We start from the raw sequence: 20,750 nt of genomic DNA on the forward strand, positions 1-20,750 counted from the left end.
TAAGTCACAATTCGTATATTAAGAAGGCGAATTGGCAACTGAAGTGTATTCCAGTGAACTGGTTTGAGTTTTTGAGTTTTTTGAGTTTTGTCTTCTGGCAGACAATTCGAAAGTGTTGTGTAACTAGGTCAGGGTCTCCTATCTGTGTGTGCTTATTTGTGCATGAACGTGTGTTGTTTAAGCTGAAATGAAAATGTTTTAAGAAGAACTGTGAAAATCTCTAATAGTCCATTTTTCCCAGAGAATGGAGACATTATTATTTTTATATAATAACAAAAAAAAAAGTGTATTGTTGCAATTACAATATTATTATTATTATTATTAGTAGTAGTAGTAGTAGTAGTAGTAATAATAATAATAATAATAATAATAATAATAATAACTATTATTGTTGTTACTGTTGTTAAAAAGTGATCAATAACATGATGTCTAAGAGTCTCTTTGAAATACTGTCTAGATTGGACACAGATGTTCACCATAGAAACCAGGCAAAAAATGTCAGGAATGTTTCAGAGCTACTAGCTCATGACCTGAGTGACACACGTCTGTGTCTGCATCTACACGTCTGCATCTGTGTCTGCTCCTCCTGCGTCTTCCTGTTTCTGTCCTCCATGGGCTTTAGTCTAGTTCACTCATTGTTTTACGGGGGGGGGGGGGGGGTGTATCGGTGGGGGGGGTGTTACTCTGCTGAAAGGGCCCATTGCCATCAGGCCCCTGTTTACAACCCACGACATGCACAAATAAAATAAAGCTCGTTCCTGCGTGATAATGAAGATGGAATGTAATGTGGCTCCTGCACTAGGCCCTTTATGAATAATTAAGAGTTAATGGAACATCTCCTGCATATATAAACCCACCTTCACACACACGTGTGTGTATCAGACTGTCCCTGTTAGGGCAGAGTGCCTGTGATACAACAATCTCACGTCTCCTCTCCTGGGCAGACTGGCTGAACACCGCCTTCCTGCACTTATCTGTGGTATTGATAATGGGGCCATTTGTGCTAAGGATTAATGCACAGGTTGTGTAATGGGAACTGATGTAGTCATGAAGGCACTGAGCTCTCCGTGTTGTTCCCTGACGCACAAAGAGACTTGGAGACGTTTTACCAAGAAATTTAGTTTTAGCCTGTCCAGAAATACACTTCCTACCATTTTCTGGAGTTTCCTAAAAAGGTCTGAGTTCACAGGCAAGAATCCAGCACACATGTGGCCCACAAACCCAGAGGGCGCGGGATGTTCCTGAGTTTGACCACCCAGCAAAACGGCACAGAATCTGCTGCGGAGTATTTTGGGCAGTGAAAGTTGAGGGAAAGTTTGGGTGTGCTGCCTCCTTCACTTAGCGATCATCATGCAGTATTAAACAGAGAGGAGTGCGTATGCAGACAGACACGCACCATGTAATCTGTGCTGCTGTTAGAGTGGGAGCGGGTATGGGAGAAAAGTGGGAGTGAAGGAGACTGAGAGAGAGAGAGAGAAGGGAGAAGAGAGGAGGGGAGGGGGTGAGAGGGGAGGAGGAGAGAGGGGAGGAGAGAGGGGAGCTGTCGGCCGAGGGCCCGCCCCTCCTGCCCTGTTGGAACTGCAGTGATCCTGAGCGGTGTGGGGAGAGGCAGGCAGTCCGTGCCTTACAGAGAGCTGCAGCCATTTCCTGTGGGGCCCCGGCTAGTGGGGGGGGGGGGGGGGGGGGGGGTTTGGAGATCTGTAATCCCACCCAGTCAAAGTGCTCTCAGAGTCTCTCTCTCTCTCACACACACACACCAACTCTCCACAGGAAAAGCTGGAGACAGATTCTTTCGCACCTCCCAACAGCCTCGGTGTGTGGTGCCCAAATGGGACCCTCCTATACTTTGATAGGTGGTTAATTACTCATGTGAAGTCCCACAGATGTCTGGGGGGCTCCAGTCGAAAGTTCACCCGACTCGTTGGCTGAGTGACTGAGTGACAGGATCGGAGGGAAGGCAGACATTTAAGGAGCGGTAGGTGAAAACCAGTAGCCATTTATAATTGATGAGCGGAGCAGTTTACAGGCTGTCGGAGATCCCTGTAGGGTTACACCCATGCTAAACTGTGATGCTACTTGAAGGTCTGTCTGCTAAACAGTTTTTTGTGTACCAAGTGGCAGCAGGGACTTTGAACAGGAAATCTTGCCTCAGAAGCGTAACTTATCTCTAATGTTATGATTATGAAAAGAGAAGTGATTTAGAAGTGTTCTGCAGGAGATGGAGATTGATTACCTTCGGGAATATTTTCTAGTTTTGTTCAAGTACTAGGTGCTAAATGAAGACTTTTGTAAGCTCCAGTGGGTTTCAGTAGTTGCTCTATGAGACACATGTTCACTGTAAGGGGGAATTAGCAGAGAAACAGAACCTTGTCCTCCAGATTCATGACTGGGTCCATGTGCATTAAATATTTTTAAAAGGCTTTACACATTGATTGACACTGAAGGAAGATTTAGCTGTGTTTGTCGTCTTTAACCTGTGTGTGCTTGAGTTATCGTTGATGAACCTCTCAGTTGTCATTTACCTGCAGGCTAGAATTAGAAGCACAGGCAGTGTGTTGGTTGAGTAAATCAGCACTGCGTATGAGATACACTCAACACTGTGTGTGAAATACACTCAACACTGTGTGAAGTACACTCAACACAGTGTATGAGGTACATTCAACACTGTGTATGAGGTACACTCAACACTGTGTATGAGGTACACTAAACACTGTTTATGAGGTACACTCAACACTGTATGAGGTTGTGTATGAGGTACACTCAACACAGTGTATGAGGTACACTCCACTGTGTATGAGGTACACTCAACACTGTTTGAGGTACACTCAACACTGTGTATGAGGTACACTCAACACTGTGTATGAGGTACACTCAACACTGTTTATGAGGTACACTCAACACCGTTTATGAGGTACACTCAACACTGTGTATGAGGTACACTCAACACTGTGTATGAGGTACACTAAACACTGCGTGTGAGGTACACTCAACACTGTGTATGAGGTACACTCAACACTGTGTATGAGGTACATTCAACACTGTGTATGAGGTACACTCAACACTGTGTATGAGGTACACTCAACACCGTGTATGAGGTACACTCAACACCGTGTATGAGGTACACTAAACACTGTGTATGAGGTACACTAAACACTGTGTATGAGGTACACTCAACACTGTTTATGAGGTACACTCAACACCGTGTATGAGGTACACTCAACATTGTTTATGAGGTACACTCAACATTGTGTATGAGGTGCAAAAATTAGAAAGAAAATGAGAAAACCTGGAAAAACAGGCTTGGCACTGTGCTGTGTGCCATTATCGCCATGCCAACACTGATGGGAGCTTGCAGGGGATGATGGGAAAGACAGCTCATCCCGGAGTGTCTGTAACGCGTGCTGACACTCTCCATCTGTGGTCCTTCACTACATCCTGTTTGAGGTTGCGAGGAAGTTGCAGAGTTCTGCTGCTGTACTTTTAAACAATTCTCTTTGATTCTGAGGCCTGTGCTCCAGTGTTTCTGTGTATTGTTCCATCGAGGGAAAGTAACAATGACAAAAAGTGAAAATAGAAGCGTAAGGTGATTTTGCTGTAAATGACTCCTGACTGATGCACCGTGTTTGTTTATTCTCTCGCCCTTCAGTCCAGACGAGTGTATAATTGGACTCTTATCTCCTTATCTGCGAGTCACAGTGTGGAATGTGTTCTGCAATGATTCCTACAACCTTACACATGCTGTTGCTAATGGCTGTCATGGCCGCTGGTGGAATGACTCAGATAAACCACACAGAGGAGACTTCCAGCTGTCTACCGCCGTGCGTCACCACGCACCGTGGCCTGCAGCCGGACTCCACGCAGGTTTTGGTAGACAACGGCACAAGGCATCCTGCTGGGAAACGTCCAAAGTCCTGTCCAGTGCCTCCTTCCATCAGTGAAACATTCAAGGTCATCAACACATTCATCGCCTGCTTGGTGTTCGTGGTGGGGATGGTGGGTAACGCCACCCTGCTCAGAATTATCTACCAACACAAATGCATGAGGAACGGACCCAACGCCCTGATCGCCAGTCTGGCCCTTGGAGACCTCATCTACATCACCATAGACATCCCCATCACTGTCTATAAGGTAAGACACCATAGACATGTGGTGGTTGAGTGTATCGTGGTGGTTGAGTGTATTGTGTAAGTAATTACTCTTTACTCTTTAAAGTAAAGATCTTCCTCACTCTGACATTACTGCAGTTTGGTTTCAAATTCAGTGCTTAAGAGCTAAAACTACAATATGTGTCCATATACTTATGGGAGGAGAACAAGAAAAACTCTGATCACAACCAAACATGGACTGAAAGGGAACATTATCATTCTGAAGTGTAATGTTGGACTCAGGATTTTAATGTTTAAAAGTGTAAGATGTGGATACTTTCATTCACTCAATGGATTTGAAAAGTTGAATATTTATACAATGTTTTGATAATTGATAATTATTTGGCATATATACAATTTCCAATATAATAGATGCACAATTCTCTTACTCACTCACTCACTCACTCACTCACTCACTCACTCACTCACTCACTCACTCACTCACACATCCCCACATACCACACAAACCACTCCCCCTTCCACCAGTCAACACACACATCCTTACACACATCTCCACACACCACACAGAAACGCACACACATCTCCACACACCACACAGAAACGCACACATATCCCCACACAGAAATACAATCCCATCCCTCAATCAACACACACACACACACACACACACGCGCGCACACACGCGCACACACGCCACATAGACTCCCCAATCAACACACACTGTAGCTGTAGCCCAGTGTTGAACTGCAGGGTTGTGTGTAAACACAAGCAATCAGGATGCACTAGGCGGAGTCTCCTCCTGTAGTTATCTCTCTCTCTCTCTCTCTCTCTCTCTCTCTCTCTCTCTCCCTCTCTCTCTCCTTCATTCTGGATAACAAAGGCCAGCTCCTATTCATAGAGCACTGCTCTCCAAACACCATGACCGTACGTGCGTAAGGTGTTATTTGTCCTTCTTTAGTTCCTGTAGAAGCCCATAGGGAACACAGTGATTTGATCATTCTGGTATACACAGCTGATGATGTGATGAGTCCTGATTAGATAAGCTGACACACGAATCACTACACCGACTTCATGGACACACACAGAGAGCCATTCATAGCCATCAGGAGGGGAGGTGCACTAAAACAGCATCAAAATTTGCATGCGTGGAATGATCTGATCTGAAGGTCCAGGGCACATTTCAGCTTTTATGCTGAAGCTTTGATGGAGAAATATATTTATATGCTAATATATTCAAATGAACCAAAACAAGTATAGTTTGTTCTTGGATTTATTTTAACTAAATGTTGATTGATCTATTCAGTCAAAGGCAGTAATGAACGAAAACATATATATTTGATTCCTTTTTCCCTCCTCCACCCCTTGAAGCTCCTGATGAGAAGATGGCCACTGAACGACGTCTCCTTTGGGCGTTTCCTCTGCAAGCTGGTGCCCTTCATCCAGAAAGCCTCTGTAGGCATCACCATCCTCAACCTGTGTGCTCTCAGCGTGGACAGGTAGGACACATGTCCCCTGTCTTCCTGCCACCTGTCACCATGTCCTAGTCCTCCCTGAGATTATCTACAGTAGTATTGTAGTATGTTAAATGTTTACTGTAAAAATCCTGATGACATAAAAAAGGATGAATGTTTTATACCCTCATGTTTTATTCTTCAATCCATAATGTGTTTAATCACTTGTTAAGCTGTGTGCTAATAAGCCTAATGCATTACACACAACCCTACTCACCACTGAACACACAACCCTACTCACCACTAAACACACAACCCTACTCACCACTGAACACACAAACCTACTCACCACTGAACACACAAACCTACTCACCACTGAACACATAGCCCTACTCACTTCTGAACACACAACCCTACTCACCACTGAACACACAACCCTACTCACCACTGAACACATAACCCTACTCACCACTGAACATATAACCCTACTCACCACTGAACATATAACCCTACTCACCACTGAACACACAACCTTACTCACCACTGAACACACAACCCTACTCACAACTGAACACACAAACCTACTCACAACTGAACACACAAACCTACTCACAACTGAACACACAACCCTACTCACCACTGAACACATAACCCTACTCACCACTGAACACATAACCCTACTCACCACTGAATACACAACCCTACTCACTACCGCACACACAACACTACTCACCACTGAACACATAACCCTACTCAACACTACACACACAACCCTACTCACCACTGAACACATAACCCTACTCACCACTGAACACATAACCCTACTCAACACTACACACACAACCCTACTCACTACTGAACACATAACACTACTCACTACTGAACACATAACCCTACTCACTACTGTGTCTTTCACATTCTCATTGGTGTCTGGCCTCTTCTTAGTCAGGACCATGTCGTGCTGCTGTGAGTGAGGGATGTTCTCAGCTGAACTAGCGACATGTCTCCTCACCTCCTAGACTTTATTACACATGTAACCCCGAGCAGAGTCTAACAGAGGTTTGTCTGCACTGCTCCACTAGACTTGGTTGAAACAGATTTAAATGTAATAATATAATAGTGATGTGACTTTGTGTGCAGTATAGAGTAAATTCACACTAATTTACTATCTGTTTCACTTATTTCCTGTGTGACTCGCTCGACACCCAACGCAAACTCGTGTCGTGAGAAGTGAGAATCAACATCTTCAGGCTGTAGTCTCTGACACATCAGTTCCCATGATGGAGGGTGTTACTCCTCATTTAGGGTGGAGAGCAGACTGGGGAAGATGGGCAGGATGTGGGCTAGTCAGGCATCCGGCCAATCAGAGTGGCCCAATCAGAGTGGCCCAATTGGAGTGGCCCAATTGGAGCGGCCCAATAGGAGTGGCCCAATCAGAATGGCCCAATCAGAGAGGCCCATGCAGTTTTTAAGGACAGCTGACGTGATCTCAATACCTCTCTCCTCAAATTACAAAAGAACGAGAATTCTTATAACCCTCAGCTTTACTGTGGGTTGAGACACACAGCTAAAGAAACATGTCCCACACATTTAAATATTTACTCATTATAAATATTTTTATTGTAGAAATTGATACATTTAGTGTTCAAGCAATTCCACAAAGTTCAGCCAAATTTTTTTTTCAAACTGGTTAATGTCAGTTCACACACAACATTAACAAATGAGGACCAGTTCAGCATGAAATTAGTAATAATCTGATGAGAGTTTTTCACTGACTACAAGTCTAGACACTGGAAGGTGGCCATCAGTCATTCAGACAGGTTACATAAACTCCAGTTGTCATAATGAAGGTTTCTCAGCACTGGCCAAAGTTCAACAGAACATAGCTGCAGTGTCAAACTGTTGAGTTATTAACACGAGTCCCTGATGAGTCTGTGTTGAGTCATTATCACCGAGTCCCTGATGAGTCTGTGTTGAGTCATTATTAATTAGTCCCTGATGAGCCTGTGTTGAGTCATTATCACTGAGTCCCTGATGAGCCTGTGTTGAGTCATTATTACTGAGTCCTTGATGAGTCTATGTTGAGTCATTATCGCTGAGTCCCTGATGAGCCTGTGTTGAGTCATTATCGCTGAGTCCCTGATGAGTCTGTGTTGAGTCATTATCGCTGAGTCCCTGATGAGTCTGTTGAGTCATTATCGCTGAGTCCTTGATGAGTCTATGTTGAGTCATTATCGCTGAGTCCCTGATGAGTCTGTGTTGAGTCATTATCACTGAGTCCCTGATGAGCCTGTGTTGAGTCATTATTATTGAGTCCCTGATGAGTCTGTGTTGAGTCATTATTATTGAGTCCCTGATGAGCCTGTGTTGAGTCATTATCGCTGAGTCCCTGATGAGTCTGTGTTGAGTCATTATCACTGAGTCCCTGATGAGTCTGTGTTGAGTCATTATCGCTGAGTCCCTGATGAGTCTGTGTTGAGTCATTATTACTGAGTCCCTGTTATCGCTGAGTCCCTGATGAGTCTGTGTTGAGTCATTATCGCTGAGTCCCTGATGAGTCTGTGTTGAGTCATTATCGCTGAGTCCCTGATGAGTCTGTGTTGAGTCATTATCGCTGAGTCCCTGATGAGTCTGTGTTGAGTCATTATTACTGAGTCCCTGATGAGCCTGTGTTGAGTCATTATCGCTGAGTCCCTGATGAGTCTGTGTTGAGTCATTATCGCTGAGTCCCTGATGAGCCTGTGTTGAGTCATTATTACTGAGTCCTTGATGAGTCTATGTTGAGTCATTATCGCTGAGTCCCTGATGAGCCTGTGTTGAGTCATTATCGCTGAGTCCCTGATGAGTCTGTGTTGAGTCATTATCGCTGAGTCCCTGATGAGTCTGTTGAGTCATTATCGCTGAGTCCCTGATGAGTCTGTGTTGAGTCATTATCGCTGACTCCCTGATAAGCCTGTGTTGAGTCATTATCGCTGAGTCCCTGATGAGCCTGTGTTGAGTCATTATTACTGAGTCCCTGATGAGCCTGTGTTGAGTCATTATTACTGAGTCCCTGATGAGTCTGTGTTGAGTCATTATCGCTGAGTCCCTGATGAGTCTGTTGAGTCATTATCGCTGAGTCCCTGATGAGCCTGTGTTGAGTCATTATCGCTGAGTCCCTGATGAGTCTGTGTTGAGTCATTATCACTGAGTCCCTGATGAGCCTGTGTTGAGTCATTATTATTGAGTCCCTGATGAGTCTGTGTTGAGTCATTATTATTGAGTCCCTGATGAGCCTGTGTTGAGTCATTATCGCTGAGTCCCTGATGAGTCTGTGTTGAGTCATTATCGCTGAGTCCCTGATGAGTCTGTTGAGTCATTATCGCTGAGTCCTTGATGAGTCTATGTTGAGTCATTATCGCTGAGTCCCTGATGAGTCTGTGTTGAGTCATTATCACTGAGTCCCTGATGAGCCTGTGTTGAGTCATTATTATTGAGTCCCTGATGAGTCTGTGTTGAGTCATTATTATTGAGTCCCTGATGAGCCTGTGTTGAGTCATTATCGCTGAGTCCCTGATGAGTCTGTGTTGAGTCATTATCACTGAGTCCCTGATGAGTCTGTGTTGAGACTTGTCCCAGTGTGTCTCAGTGCCTGACTGCTCTTTCTCTGTAAGCTTCTGTTTCCATATAGATGGAATTTAATTCTTACCATGTAAGATGACTAGGAAGCTGTTTTGGTGATTGATCTGATTTGGCTAGTAAAGATGTGATTAGACTCTATTAAACGTGCTGAGACTTCTGAATTGTTCAGTAGTTCTGGATTAAATAGGCGTAGTTGGCCCACTGCACTTATTCTAACGGGATGCTCCCTCATGTCAAATGTACAGGATATTAACTTGTCTTTTGTCTTTATTCGGTTGTCTCACCCTGTTATTTATGCCATTAGTATGACATGGTGGAGTGTAATTGTCTGTTGGCCTGTTATCATAAAGTGAGAAAGTGTAAAGTGTATCTTCCTGCAAATCAGGACATTTTGTTGAAATCAGGACATTTTGTTGTGCAGTAGAATTTGCACTAATTAGAGCATGTAGAGATAGAATAAAACCTCACGCCTAACCCTAGCCTAATGCTAATCATAACCCTACCTTAACCCTAACCCTTATCTTAACCCAACAGGGTCAGACGATGTGACTGGACTTTCTCAAGATGGTCATTTACCCTCTGAGAAATGTTTGCTTGGTTCTACTGAGTGGACCTACATCTGTAGTTGTGTGCAGAAACAGGGAGTGTCTTCTTGCTAGTGTCTTAATGGCGGCTGTTAGAGGGACGTGGGACAACACAGACCCTGGTTTTAGGAATGTGCTAATAGGAGTGGCCATTAGCTACAGGAAGCACACCAGTTGTGGCAGAGTTGAATATGTTTTTGAAAACTGCAGCTGGCAAAGTATCAAGAGAATATGTAAGCAGTACAATATGAAATATGATTCAACCGCGCTGTACGTTTGAGCTGCTCTTCCCCTCAGTCTGACGGTCTTTTATTTCTGGTATACAGTTTTGACATCTAACATATACACATACACAACACCACGTGGTGCAGTAGTGATGTCCTATTGTCCTGCTGTCCTGTAGTCCTGCTGTCCTGTAGTCCTATTGTTGTTCAACAGAAATAGTCAAATGGATCATGAAAAATATATAATTATACATAAAATCTTGATGTACCACTTCATAAAAACATGCACTCAAGAGGCATTGATGAAACACCCAAACATGGACACAAAGACCACACAGGGCAATAGAGCTCCAGCAAACACCACATGGGGCAATAGAGCTCCAGCAAACACCACACGGGGCAATAGAGCTCCAGCAAACACCACATGGGGCAATAGAGCTCCAGCAAACACCACACAGGGCAATAGAGCTCCAGCAAACACCACACGGGGCAATAGAGCTCCAGTACTTTTGTCATGCGGTTTCCAGTGCCTGTTCTCAAATCATTTTTAAGTCATGACTGCAACCACTCAGATGTTTCTAACAGAATTAATACACATGAATGTTAACTCATAACTGAATGTTAACTGACGTCAGACTGATTTATGGAGTTCTACCAGTCCTGAGTATGTGACATTCAGGCTTTCACTGCTACAGTGGATAAAAACAGTGAGGGAACACACAAAATACTGCTGTATTACAGCCACAAAATACTTCTGTGGTGATTGTGTTCTGATGATTTTGTTCTTATGGTGAGTGTGTTGAGTGTGTTCTGATGATTTTGTTCTTATGGTGAGTGTGTTGAGTGTGTTCTGATGATTGTGTTCTTATGGTGAGCGTGTTGAGTGTGTTCTGATGATTGTGTTCTTATGGTGAGCGTGTTGAGTGTGTTCTGATGATTGTGTTCTTATGGTGAGTGTGTTGAGTGTGTTCTGATGATTGTGTTCTTATGGTGAGTGTGTTGAGTGTGTTCTGATGATTGTGTTCTTATGGTGAGTGTGTTGAGTGTGTTCTGATGATTTTGTTGTGATGTTGAGTGTGTTATGGTGAGTGTGTTGAGTGTGTTCTGATGATGGTTCTGACAGTGCCAGTGCTGCTTGGTGTAGTAGGATGAGAGGAGTGTGTTCTGACAGTGTGTTTCGATACCTGTTGAAGGTACAGGGCCGTAGTCTCGTGGAGTCGTGTCCAGGGGGTGGGTATTCCCTTGGTCACCGCCATTGAAATCTTCGGCATCTGGGTGCTGTCAATCATCCTGGCAGTGCCGGAGGCGGTGGTGTTTGACATCGTGCCCTTCGAATACCGCAACGTCACACACCGCACGTGTATGTTGAAACCTGAGTCTGCATTCATGCAGGTAACACCTCACTGCCAAACCAGGGCAATACAGCCTCTCCACACTAGACACTACTCTACGCACTATACACTCCACTATAGACTACACTGGACACTATACACTACACTACACTACACACTATAAACTACTCTACGCACTATACACTCCACTATAGAGTACACTGGACACTATACACTACACTACACTACACACTAGACACTACTCTACGCACTATACACTCCACTACACTGACTACACTGGACACTATACACTACACTACACACTATACACTACACTGGACACTATACACTACACTACACACTATACACTACTCTACGCACTATACACTCCACTATAGAGTACACTAGTCAATATTTATGCAATATTTATATTCCACTGTGCAATATTTATATTTATATTGTAAATTCTAATCGTGTACCTACTGTGTATTTTTTACTGTGTGTTATTTACTGTGTTTTATGGTGTTTTTGCTACTGCACTGGAGGAGCTGCTACAATTTCACTGTACTGTGTATAGTGACAATAAAAGGCATTCTATTCTATTCTATACACACTATACACTACACTACACACTATACACTACACTACACACTATACAATACACTATACACTATATACAATACACTACACACTACACAACACATTATACACTTCACAACACACTATACACTACACTACACACTATATACAATACACTACACACTACACAACACACTATACACTACACTACACACTATACACTACACTACACACTATACAATACACTACACACTATACACTACACACTATATACAATACACTACACTACACACTACTTTAGACACTATACACTCCACTATAGACTACACTAGACACTATACACTACACTACACACTATATACAATACACTACACACTACACAACACACTATACACTACATTACACTCTATACAATACACTACACACTATACACTACACACTATATACAATACATTACACACTACAAAACACAGTATACACTACACTACACAGTATACACTACACTACACATTACACTACACACTATACACTACACTATAGACTACACAACACACTATACAATACACTATACACTACTCTACAGACTATACACTCCACTTTAGACTACACTAGACACTATACACAACACTACACACTATATATAATACACTACACAACACACTACACTACACACTACACTACACATTACACTACACTACACACTATATACTACACTACATACTATACACTACACTACACACTATACATGACACATTAAACTACACTACACTATACTATAGACTACACTACACACTATACTATACACTACACACTATACACTACACTATAGAATATAGACTACACTACACACTATACACTACACTATAGAATATAGACTACACTACACACTATACACTACACTATAGAATTCACTATAGACTACACTACACACTATACACTACACTATAGAATATAGACTACACTACACACTATACACTACACTATATACTACACTACACACTATATAATACACTACACTACACACTATACACTACACATCACACTACACTACACACAATACACTACACTATAGACTACACTACACACTATACACTACACCAGAGGTCCTCAACTAGCGGATCCGGACCCAAATGCAGTCTTGTCTGGACCCAATCTCATTCCTGATTAACTGGATACGGACCCAAAAAAAATGTATTAATTTTGATGGGATAATTAATTTTAAACCGGAGCATTTATTTCAGGGCTATTGAAAAAACACTCCGTCACGAGTGTTACGTTCGCCACCCCCACCCCCCCCCCCCCCCCCCCCCCCCCCCCCCCCCCGAATGGGGATGAGCGGAACACGTAGAACTACACCCAGCATGTAGAACTACACCCAACATATAGAACTACACCCAGCATGTAGAACTACACCCAGCATATAGAACTACACCCAGCATATAGAACTACACCCAACATGTAGAACTACACCCAGCATATAGAACTACACCCAACATGTAGAACTACACCCAGCATATAGAACTACACCCAACATGTAGAACTACACCCAGCATGTAGAACTACACCCAGCATATAGAACTACACCCAGCATATAGAACTACACCCAGCATGTAGAACTACACCCAGCATATAGAACTACACCCAGCATGTAGAACTACACCCAGCATATAGAACTACACCCAACATGTAGAACTACACCCAGCATGTAGAACTACACCCAGCATATAGAACTACACCCAGCATATAGAACTACACCCAACATGTAGAACTACACCCAGCATATAGAACTACACCCAGCATGTAGAACTACACCCAGCATGTAGAACTACACCCAACATATATAACTACACCCAGCATGTAGAACTACACCCAGCATATAGAACTACACCCAACATGTAGAACTACACCCAGCATGTAGAACTTCACCCAGCATATAGAACTACACCCAACATGTAGAACTACACCCAGCATATAGAACTACACCCAGCATGTAGAACTACACCCAGCATATAGAACTACACCCAGCATATAGAACTACACCCAGCATGTAGAACTACACCAACATATAGAACTACACCCAACATGTAGAACTCCAGTGATCACTCCAGTGATCACTCCACTGATCACTCCCCTCATCACTCCCCTCATCACTCCCCTGATCACTCCCCTCATCACTCCACTGATCACTCCACTGATCACTCCCCTCATCACTCCCCTCATCACTCCCCCGGCCCCTCCGCACAACTGTGGTGCTTGATCACATCAATCAATCAAATTTTATTTATATAGCGCTTTTTACAACAGTTGTTGTCACAAAGCAGCTTTACAAGTGTCCGAGTCCTAGCCCCCAGTGAGCAAGCCAAGGGCCACAGTCACTGGGGCTAGTAGTCAGATCCATAGAGTCACACACATATGTTCAAACTTCTTCCATTTCTTAATCAGAATACAAATCTTTCTACAAGCAATTTGCAAAGTTGTTTGATTAAAGGGGTCTTACAGTATATTAGTCGTATATCAAGTAGCTGGTATACTAGGAATGTATAATTATTACCACATTGTATGATGTGTTTTTGTCAGTATCAGAAATAGCTATATATATATTTATAAGGATTTTAACAATGTAATCAAATATGAACAGCCCCTACTTGTCTGAAACATCTCTGCTAGACTGAAACATATCTGCTGGTCTGAAAAATCTCTGCTGGTCTAAAACATCTCTGCTGGTCTGGATGATGTTGTCTCTCCCCAGTTTTATGTGGATGTGAAGGTCTGGTGGCTCTTTGGTCTTTACTTCTGTGCTCCGTTGGTCTGCACTGCCTTCTTCTACACTCTGATGACCCTGGAGATGCTCACCCACAGAAGAGGAAGCCTGCGGATCGCCCTGAGTGACCACCTCAAACAGGCGAGCTGCCCCTCTCACCCCCTCTCACGCTCTCACCCCCTCTCACCCCTGTCACGTTCTCACCCCCTCTCAGCCCCTCTCACTCTCTCAGCCCCTCTCACCCCCTCTCACGCTCTCACCCCTTCTCACCCCCTCTCACCCCTGTCACATTCTCACCCCCTCACCCTTTCAACCCCTCACCCTCTCTCACCCCCCTCACCCCTCTCACCCCTCTCACCCTCTCTATTATCACATACCAAAATGCATGCACTTCTAATATGAAACTGAATGTTACCATTTAATTATGGAGGGTTATTTGGGATTTTTACTAGCACACTCTGAAAAAGATCTTTTCCAGAATGGATCTATTCTGCATTGCTCTCAGAGCTCAGTTAGGTGCACATAGATCTGGCCAGAGTTTCAATTCTTGCACACAGGAAACTGTTTCAGAAATACCCCAAACAGGGTAATGTTTGAACTAGGGGTCCATGCCAAAGGAAATAAAGACTTCAAGGAAACACAGACTTCAAAGCTGAGCAGAAGAATGCCAAGGAGCATAATTAGAAAAGAGGCTTCAATTTCAGGGTTAAATGAACTGTTTGTTTAGCAAGAAATTAGAGCTTCTTTTGCACACATTTTGTGCAATTTGTCTTAATTACAACATTGCATGAGAATAGCAAATCTCACATTTAACCAGAGTCAACATCCAATGAACCTCACATCTGGCCAGGGTCTCTCCATATCTCACTGTTGGTTAGTGGAAAAGTTAACAACTAGTTTCATTCACTTAACCAGTATCAGGAAAAATAAGTAATTACATATTGGACCTTGTCCAACTAAACTAAAACTTTCACCATGTTACAAACGTCTAAAAGTAAGGAGTGGAAAGAACTGATTGGTACCGTTAGTCTTGAGTAGGAGTGAGATCGTCACACCTCACTCCGTTTGCCAGCACCGTCACCCTTGTGTCAGCAATGGACGTAGGTTACTCTCACATCTGACCACAGAGTTTACAAAATGTACATAAATCTCACATATGACCACAGTCTACATACAGGTATTGTAATTGGACACTTCAGTGCAGTCTGACCCGAGATCCGATCTGACATGTCTGAGAATGCACTGAACAGACTCGTAACCCTTGCGTGGGTATTACATCAGCCACAGAACTCTGTCGTCCCCCCCCCCCGTGGCATCACAGTGGGCGTGTTGTGACGTCACAGTGGGCGTGTCTGTGGTCTCCAGAGGCGGGAGGTGGCGAAGGCCGTCTTCTGCATGGTGCTCATCTTCGCCTTCTGCTGGTTCCCCCTGCACCTGGGCAGAATCCTGAAGATGTACATGGATGACCCCTATGATGAAAGACGCTGTGACTTATACAAGTGAGTGAGTGAGTGTGTGAGTGAGTGTGTGAGTGTGTGAGTGTGTGAGTGTGTGAGTGAGTGAGTGTGTGAGTGAGTGAGTGTGTGAGTGTGTGAGTGAGTGAGTGAGTGTGTGTGAGTGAGTGAGTGAGTGTGTGAGTGAGTGAGTGAGTGAGTGAGTGAGTGAGTGAGTGTGAGTGAGGGAGTGAGTGTGTGAGGGAGTGAGTGAGTGAGTGAGTGAGTGTGTGAGTGTGTGAGTGTGTGAGTGAGTGTGTGAGTGAGTGTGAGTGAGTGAGTGTGAGTGAGGGAGTGAGTGTGTGAGGGAGTGAGTGAGTGAGTGAGTGAGTGAGTGAGTGAGTGAGTGAGTGAGTGAGTGTGTGTGAGTGAGTGTGTGTGAGTGAGTGAGTGAGTGAGTGAGTGTGAGTGTGAGTGTGAGTGAGTGAGTGTGTGAGTGAGTGAGTGTGTGTGAGTGAGTGTGTGTGAGTGAGTGTGTGAGTGAGTGAGTGAGTGTGAGTGAGTGAGTGTGTGAGTGAGTGAGTGTGAGTGTGTGTGTGTGAGTGAGTGAGTGAGTGAGTGTGAGTGTGTGAGTGAGTGTGAGTGAGTGTGAGTGAGGGAGTGAGTGTGTGAGTGAGTGAGTGAGTGTGTGTGAGTGAGTGTGTGTGAGTGAGTGTGTGAGTGAGTGAGTGAGTGAGTGAGTGAGTGTGAGTGTGAGTGAGTGAGTGAGTGAGTGAGTGAGTGAGTGAGTGAGTGTGTGAGTGAGTGTGAGTGAGTGTGAGTGAGGGAGTGAGTGAGTGTGTGAGGGAGTGAGTGTGTGAGGGAGTGAGTGTGTGAGTGAGTGAGTGAGTGAGTGAGTGAGTGTGAGTGAGTGTGTGAGGGAGTGAGTGTGTTCAGATTGGCAGCCTGATGTTACTCTTATTTTCACAAGAATAATCCTGGTACTGTAGCTGTATCTTCAGAGCAGGTGATGACTGTGGATCTGTTGCTGATGCCTTTCAGTTTCCTGTTGATCCTGGACTATCTTGGCATAAACATGGCCAGTGTCAACTCCTGCATTAATCCCATCATCCTCTACTTTGTTAGCAAGAAGTTCAACAATTGCTTTAAGGTGAGTTGCACTCTTTGGTCCTTTGCTAACAGGCTACATCTAATCTGCTAACACATGCTTAGCATTAGCCAAGCTCAGTGGGCCGGTCTTATCTGCAGAGATGTTTAGACACATTCTTATGGGAAATGGTTGATTTATGGACTGGGAAACACGTCACGTGTCTGTCATCTCTCCAGAGACGTTCAGGGGGAGCACAGGGAGAGCAAAACGTATCACTCTCTGACCTCCTGTTATCAGAGTCAGAAGAACAAAGATGAACTTTACTGAGTGTTTTTTATCTTAAAGGAGATAGTGGTATGATGTATCATGCTCTGTATTCAAGATTCAGCTGCAAGGAATTCACTGTTAACAAAACTGCTTTAGAAATAGCCAAATAACAGTTGTCCATGTGAGTATGGATAATAATATTCACAGTTACGGATAATTGTATATTATATAAAACATTTCTTTTGTCCATCATGTAGTCTTGCCTGTGTTGTTGGCGTGGCTCCAGGAACCAGCTGGCCAGCACTAGCCCTGTAAATGGTACAAGCATCCAGTTCAAAACACAAGAGCCCAACAACCTCCACACTGATCGCAGCCTACGGAAAGACAGCAACTGATCACTGAGCGAGCAGAACAGCGCCACCTCTGACCTGGAGGACCTTCTGCAGTTCACTGTCAACAAGCTCTGTTGAAAACCACCACCCAGTCCAGCTGCCTTGACAAGTCGTGAGAGTGGAGGAAACTCTTGCTAGTTTGTGCCAGCCACAGTATGAGAGAAGCTGCTTTTATAAATATAGCATCAAACTAGACAATAGGACTGATATATTTAAAGTCATGGTCCCTTAGTAAGTGTTCCCAGAACCTTCCGGAGTGATGTTTCGCCAGAAGAGAGAGGGCAAACATGGACGGGTCAGCAGGATGCAGCTGAACGATAGTTATAAATGAGCCTACAGCGTGTGTGTGTGTGTGTGTGTGTGTGTGTGTGTGTGTGTGTGTGTGTGTGTGTGTGTGTGTGTGTGTGTGTGTATGCATGCAGATGTGTGTGTGTAAGTTTGTGCACACTGCTGTGTGTGTGTGTGTGTGTGTGTGTGTGTGTGTGTGTGTGTGTGTGTGTGTGTGTGTGTGTGTGTGTGTGTGTGTGTGTGTTTCTATTGCTGCTCACTCTGTAATGTCTGTTGAGCATAATGGACGTGAAGTCTGGAGAGATTTTTTAAAACCCCTGCTGTACCTCAGACGCTTCACATATTTTGCTAATCTCTTTATAAGACGGACTTTTCAAAGAACTAAACCCCTTTTCTTTCAGTGTCATAAATATGCATTTTGACTTTTTGCATTTTTATATGAATGACTTTGAATAAGGTGCAGAGTTTGGTTTCTGGGTTAGTGTTTGGTTTCTACCAGGGTTTGGTTTCTGTGTGGGTTTGGTTTCTGGGTTATGGTTTGGTTTCTGTGTGGGTTTGGTTTCTGGGTTATGGTTTTTGTTCTACCAGGGTTTGGTTTCTACATGGGTTTGGTTTCTACCAGGGTTTGGGTTCTACCAGGGTTTGGTTTCTACCAGGGTTTGGTTTCTACATGGGTTTGGTTTCTACCAGGGTTTGGTATCTACTTGGGTTTGGTTTCTACCAGGGTTTGGGTTCTACCAGGGTTTGGTATCTACTTGGGTTTGGTTTCTACCAGGGTTTGGTTTTCTCCTCACATTTCCTCCAGCAGCCAGTTGTTCCACAACCCCTGACAGTCCTCTAGTCCATGGAAAGGTTTTTTTAAATGTGTGGTTTTGCTTCTGTTTAATTGTATTGTTCTCGTCCAAATATGACCAATGTATTATCATCAACATATGATGCCTATTACCCCAATAATTGAACTTTAAATCATAGTTATTTTTTCAAATATAAATGATGAATGTTTGCCTAACTCACACAGTAAAACAGCTGAGAGGGCTTGTTCCACTGCCTTATCACAGGTGAGTCTGACACACCTGAACTGTCTCACTATAGAACACAGAGAGAATATGGACGGATAAGTAGAATATCATAGATGGACTGAACATGTGTTTTTTCATCTCACTGCATACACTTGTTTCACACCCATGTGATTAAGATTCATAAAGGTATTTAACACTCCCCGTCTTTGAACACTGTACTTGTGTTCTTCATAAACATCTCTGAAATGTGCTCACATAATATCGTTTTATATGGCAACATTTATCTTAGTGTTTAAAAAGTCTACATAAACACATAACCAAAACGAAGAGGTGCTTGTTGGACCTTGAATCCTGTCTGAAGCTGCATGTGTAACATATGTATGTATAACAGATATATGTGTAACAGATGTGTGTGTAACACTGTTGTGTAACAGATGTGTGTGTAACACCGTTGTGTAACAGATGTGTGTGTAACACCGTTGTGTAACAGATATGTGTGTAACACCGTTGTGTAACAGATGTGTGTGTAACACCGTTGTGTAACAGATGTGTGTGTAACACCGTTGTGTAACAGATATGTGTGTAACACCGTTGTGTAACTGCTAACCCTTCCAGAAACTCCACAGCTGGGTTTGCTCTGCCTCCGTTAGCAATTCAGAGGCCAACGACCTTTGACCTTGTTCAAATTTTAGACTTGATTCTTAGGAGGCTGTCCAATTACAACAAACACTTGGTAGTAATGTCAAAAAAAGAGGACATTTCTAAGTTCACAAGGGCTTGGGAAAGAGAGGGAGAGAGAGGGAGGGAGAGAGAGGGGGAGAGGGAGGGAGAGAGGGAGAGAGAGAGGGAGGGAGAGAAAAACTATACGGACCATCGAGCAGTTGTGAGGATTAAATTCCCCTTTACATGTTTCACTGTGAATTCTTAAATATTTTAAGTGTGTATACCTGACTACCTTAATATGAAAATGTACTATGAAAGCATGTATTCTTATTCTTGTATATATTCTTGCTGAATGATTTGATGGAGTCTTCTGACACTGCTGGACTTGATAACTCAGGCAGCCTACAGACGTGTGAATAAACAGCCCAGTTCCTCGTCTGTTCCTTCACAACCTCCCAGTACCATCAGATTTGGTTCGAACACATAAAAGACAAAAGTCCTCTTACGAAAATATAATGATTTGTAATGCTGCACGTCATGGTTGCGTCTCTGTTGTTGTAAGTCTCGTATCAGTGAGGAACTCTTGCACTAATTACATTTGATTGGTTGGATGTTGGACTGTAATTATTACATCAGCACTACGTCTGCTACCTTACACACGATATGCAATACGCTGTCAGTGTTATTATTACATCAGCGCTACGTCTGCTACCTTACACATGATACGCAATACGCTGTCAGTGTTATTATTACATCAGCACTACATCTGCTACCTTACACACGATATGCAATACGCTGTCAGTGTTGTTATTACATCATCACTACGTCTGCTACCTTACACACGATACTCAATACGCTGTCAGTGTTGTTATTACATCATCACTACGTCTGCTACCTTACACACGATACGCAATACGCTGTCAGTGTTGTTATTACATCAT

The 20,750-nt window shown here is 43.5% G+C and overlaps 1 protein-coding gene across 1 annotated transcript; it reads left to right on the forward strand.

The window, feature by feature from the left end:
- The first annotated feature begins 1,704 nt into the window (after positions 1–1,704).
- Positions 1,705–20,420, forward strand: ednraa (endothelin receptor type Aa). The gene is made up of 8 exons (XM_076974120.1): positions 1,705–1,975; positions 3,647–4,128; positions 5,475–5,602; positions 11,180–11,378; positions 14,646–14,798; positions 16,023–16,156; positions 17,132–17,240; positions 17,705–20,420. The coding sequence occupies exons 2-8, from the start codon at positions 3,703–3,705 to the stop codon at positions 17,840–17,842; spliced, it is 1,287 nt and encodes a 428-aa protein (XP_076830235.1). The 5' UTR covers positions 1,705–1,975; positions 3,647–3,702; the 3' UTR covers positions 17,843–20,420.
- Positions 20,421–20,750: the final 330 nt, after the last annotated feature.

Source organism: Brachyhypopomus gauderio, chromosome 15 (genome assembly GCF_052324685.1).
Source record: "Brachyhypopomus gauderio isolate BG-103 chromosome 15, BGAUD_0.2, whole genome shotgun sequence".
Taxonomy (NCBI): Eukaryota; Metazoa; Chordata; class Actinopteri; order Gymnotiformes; family Hypopomidae; genus Brachyhypopomus; species Brachyhypopomus gauderio.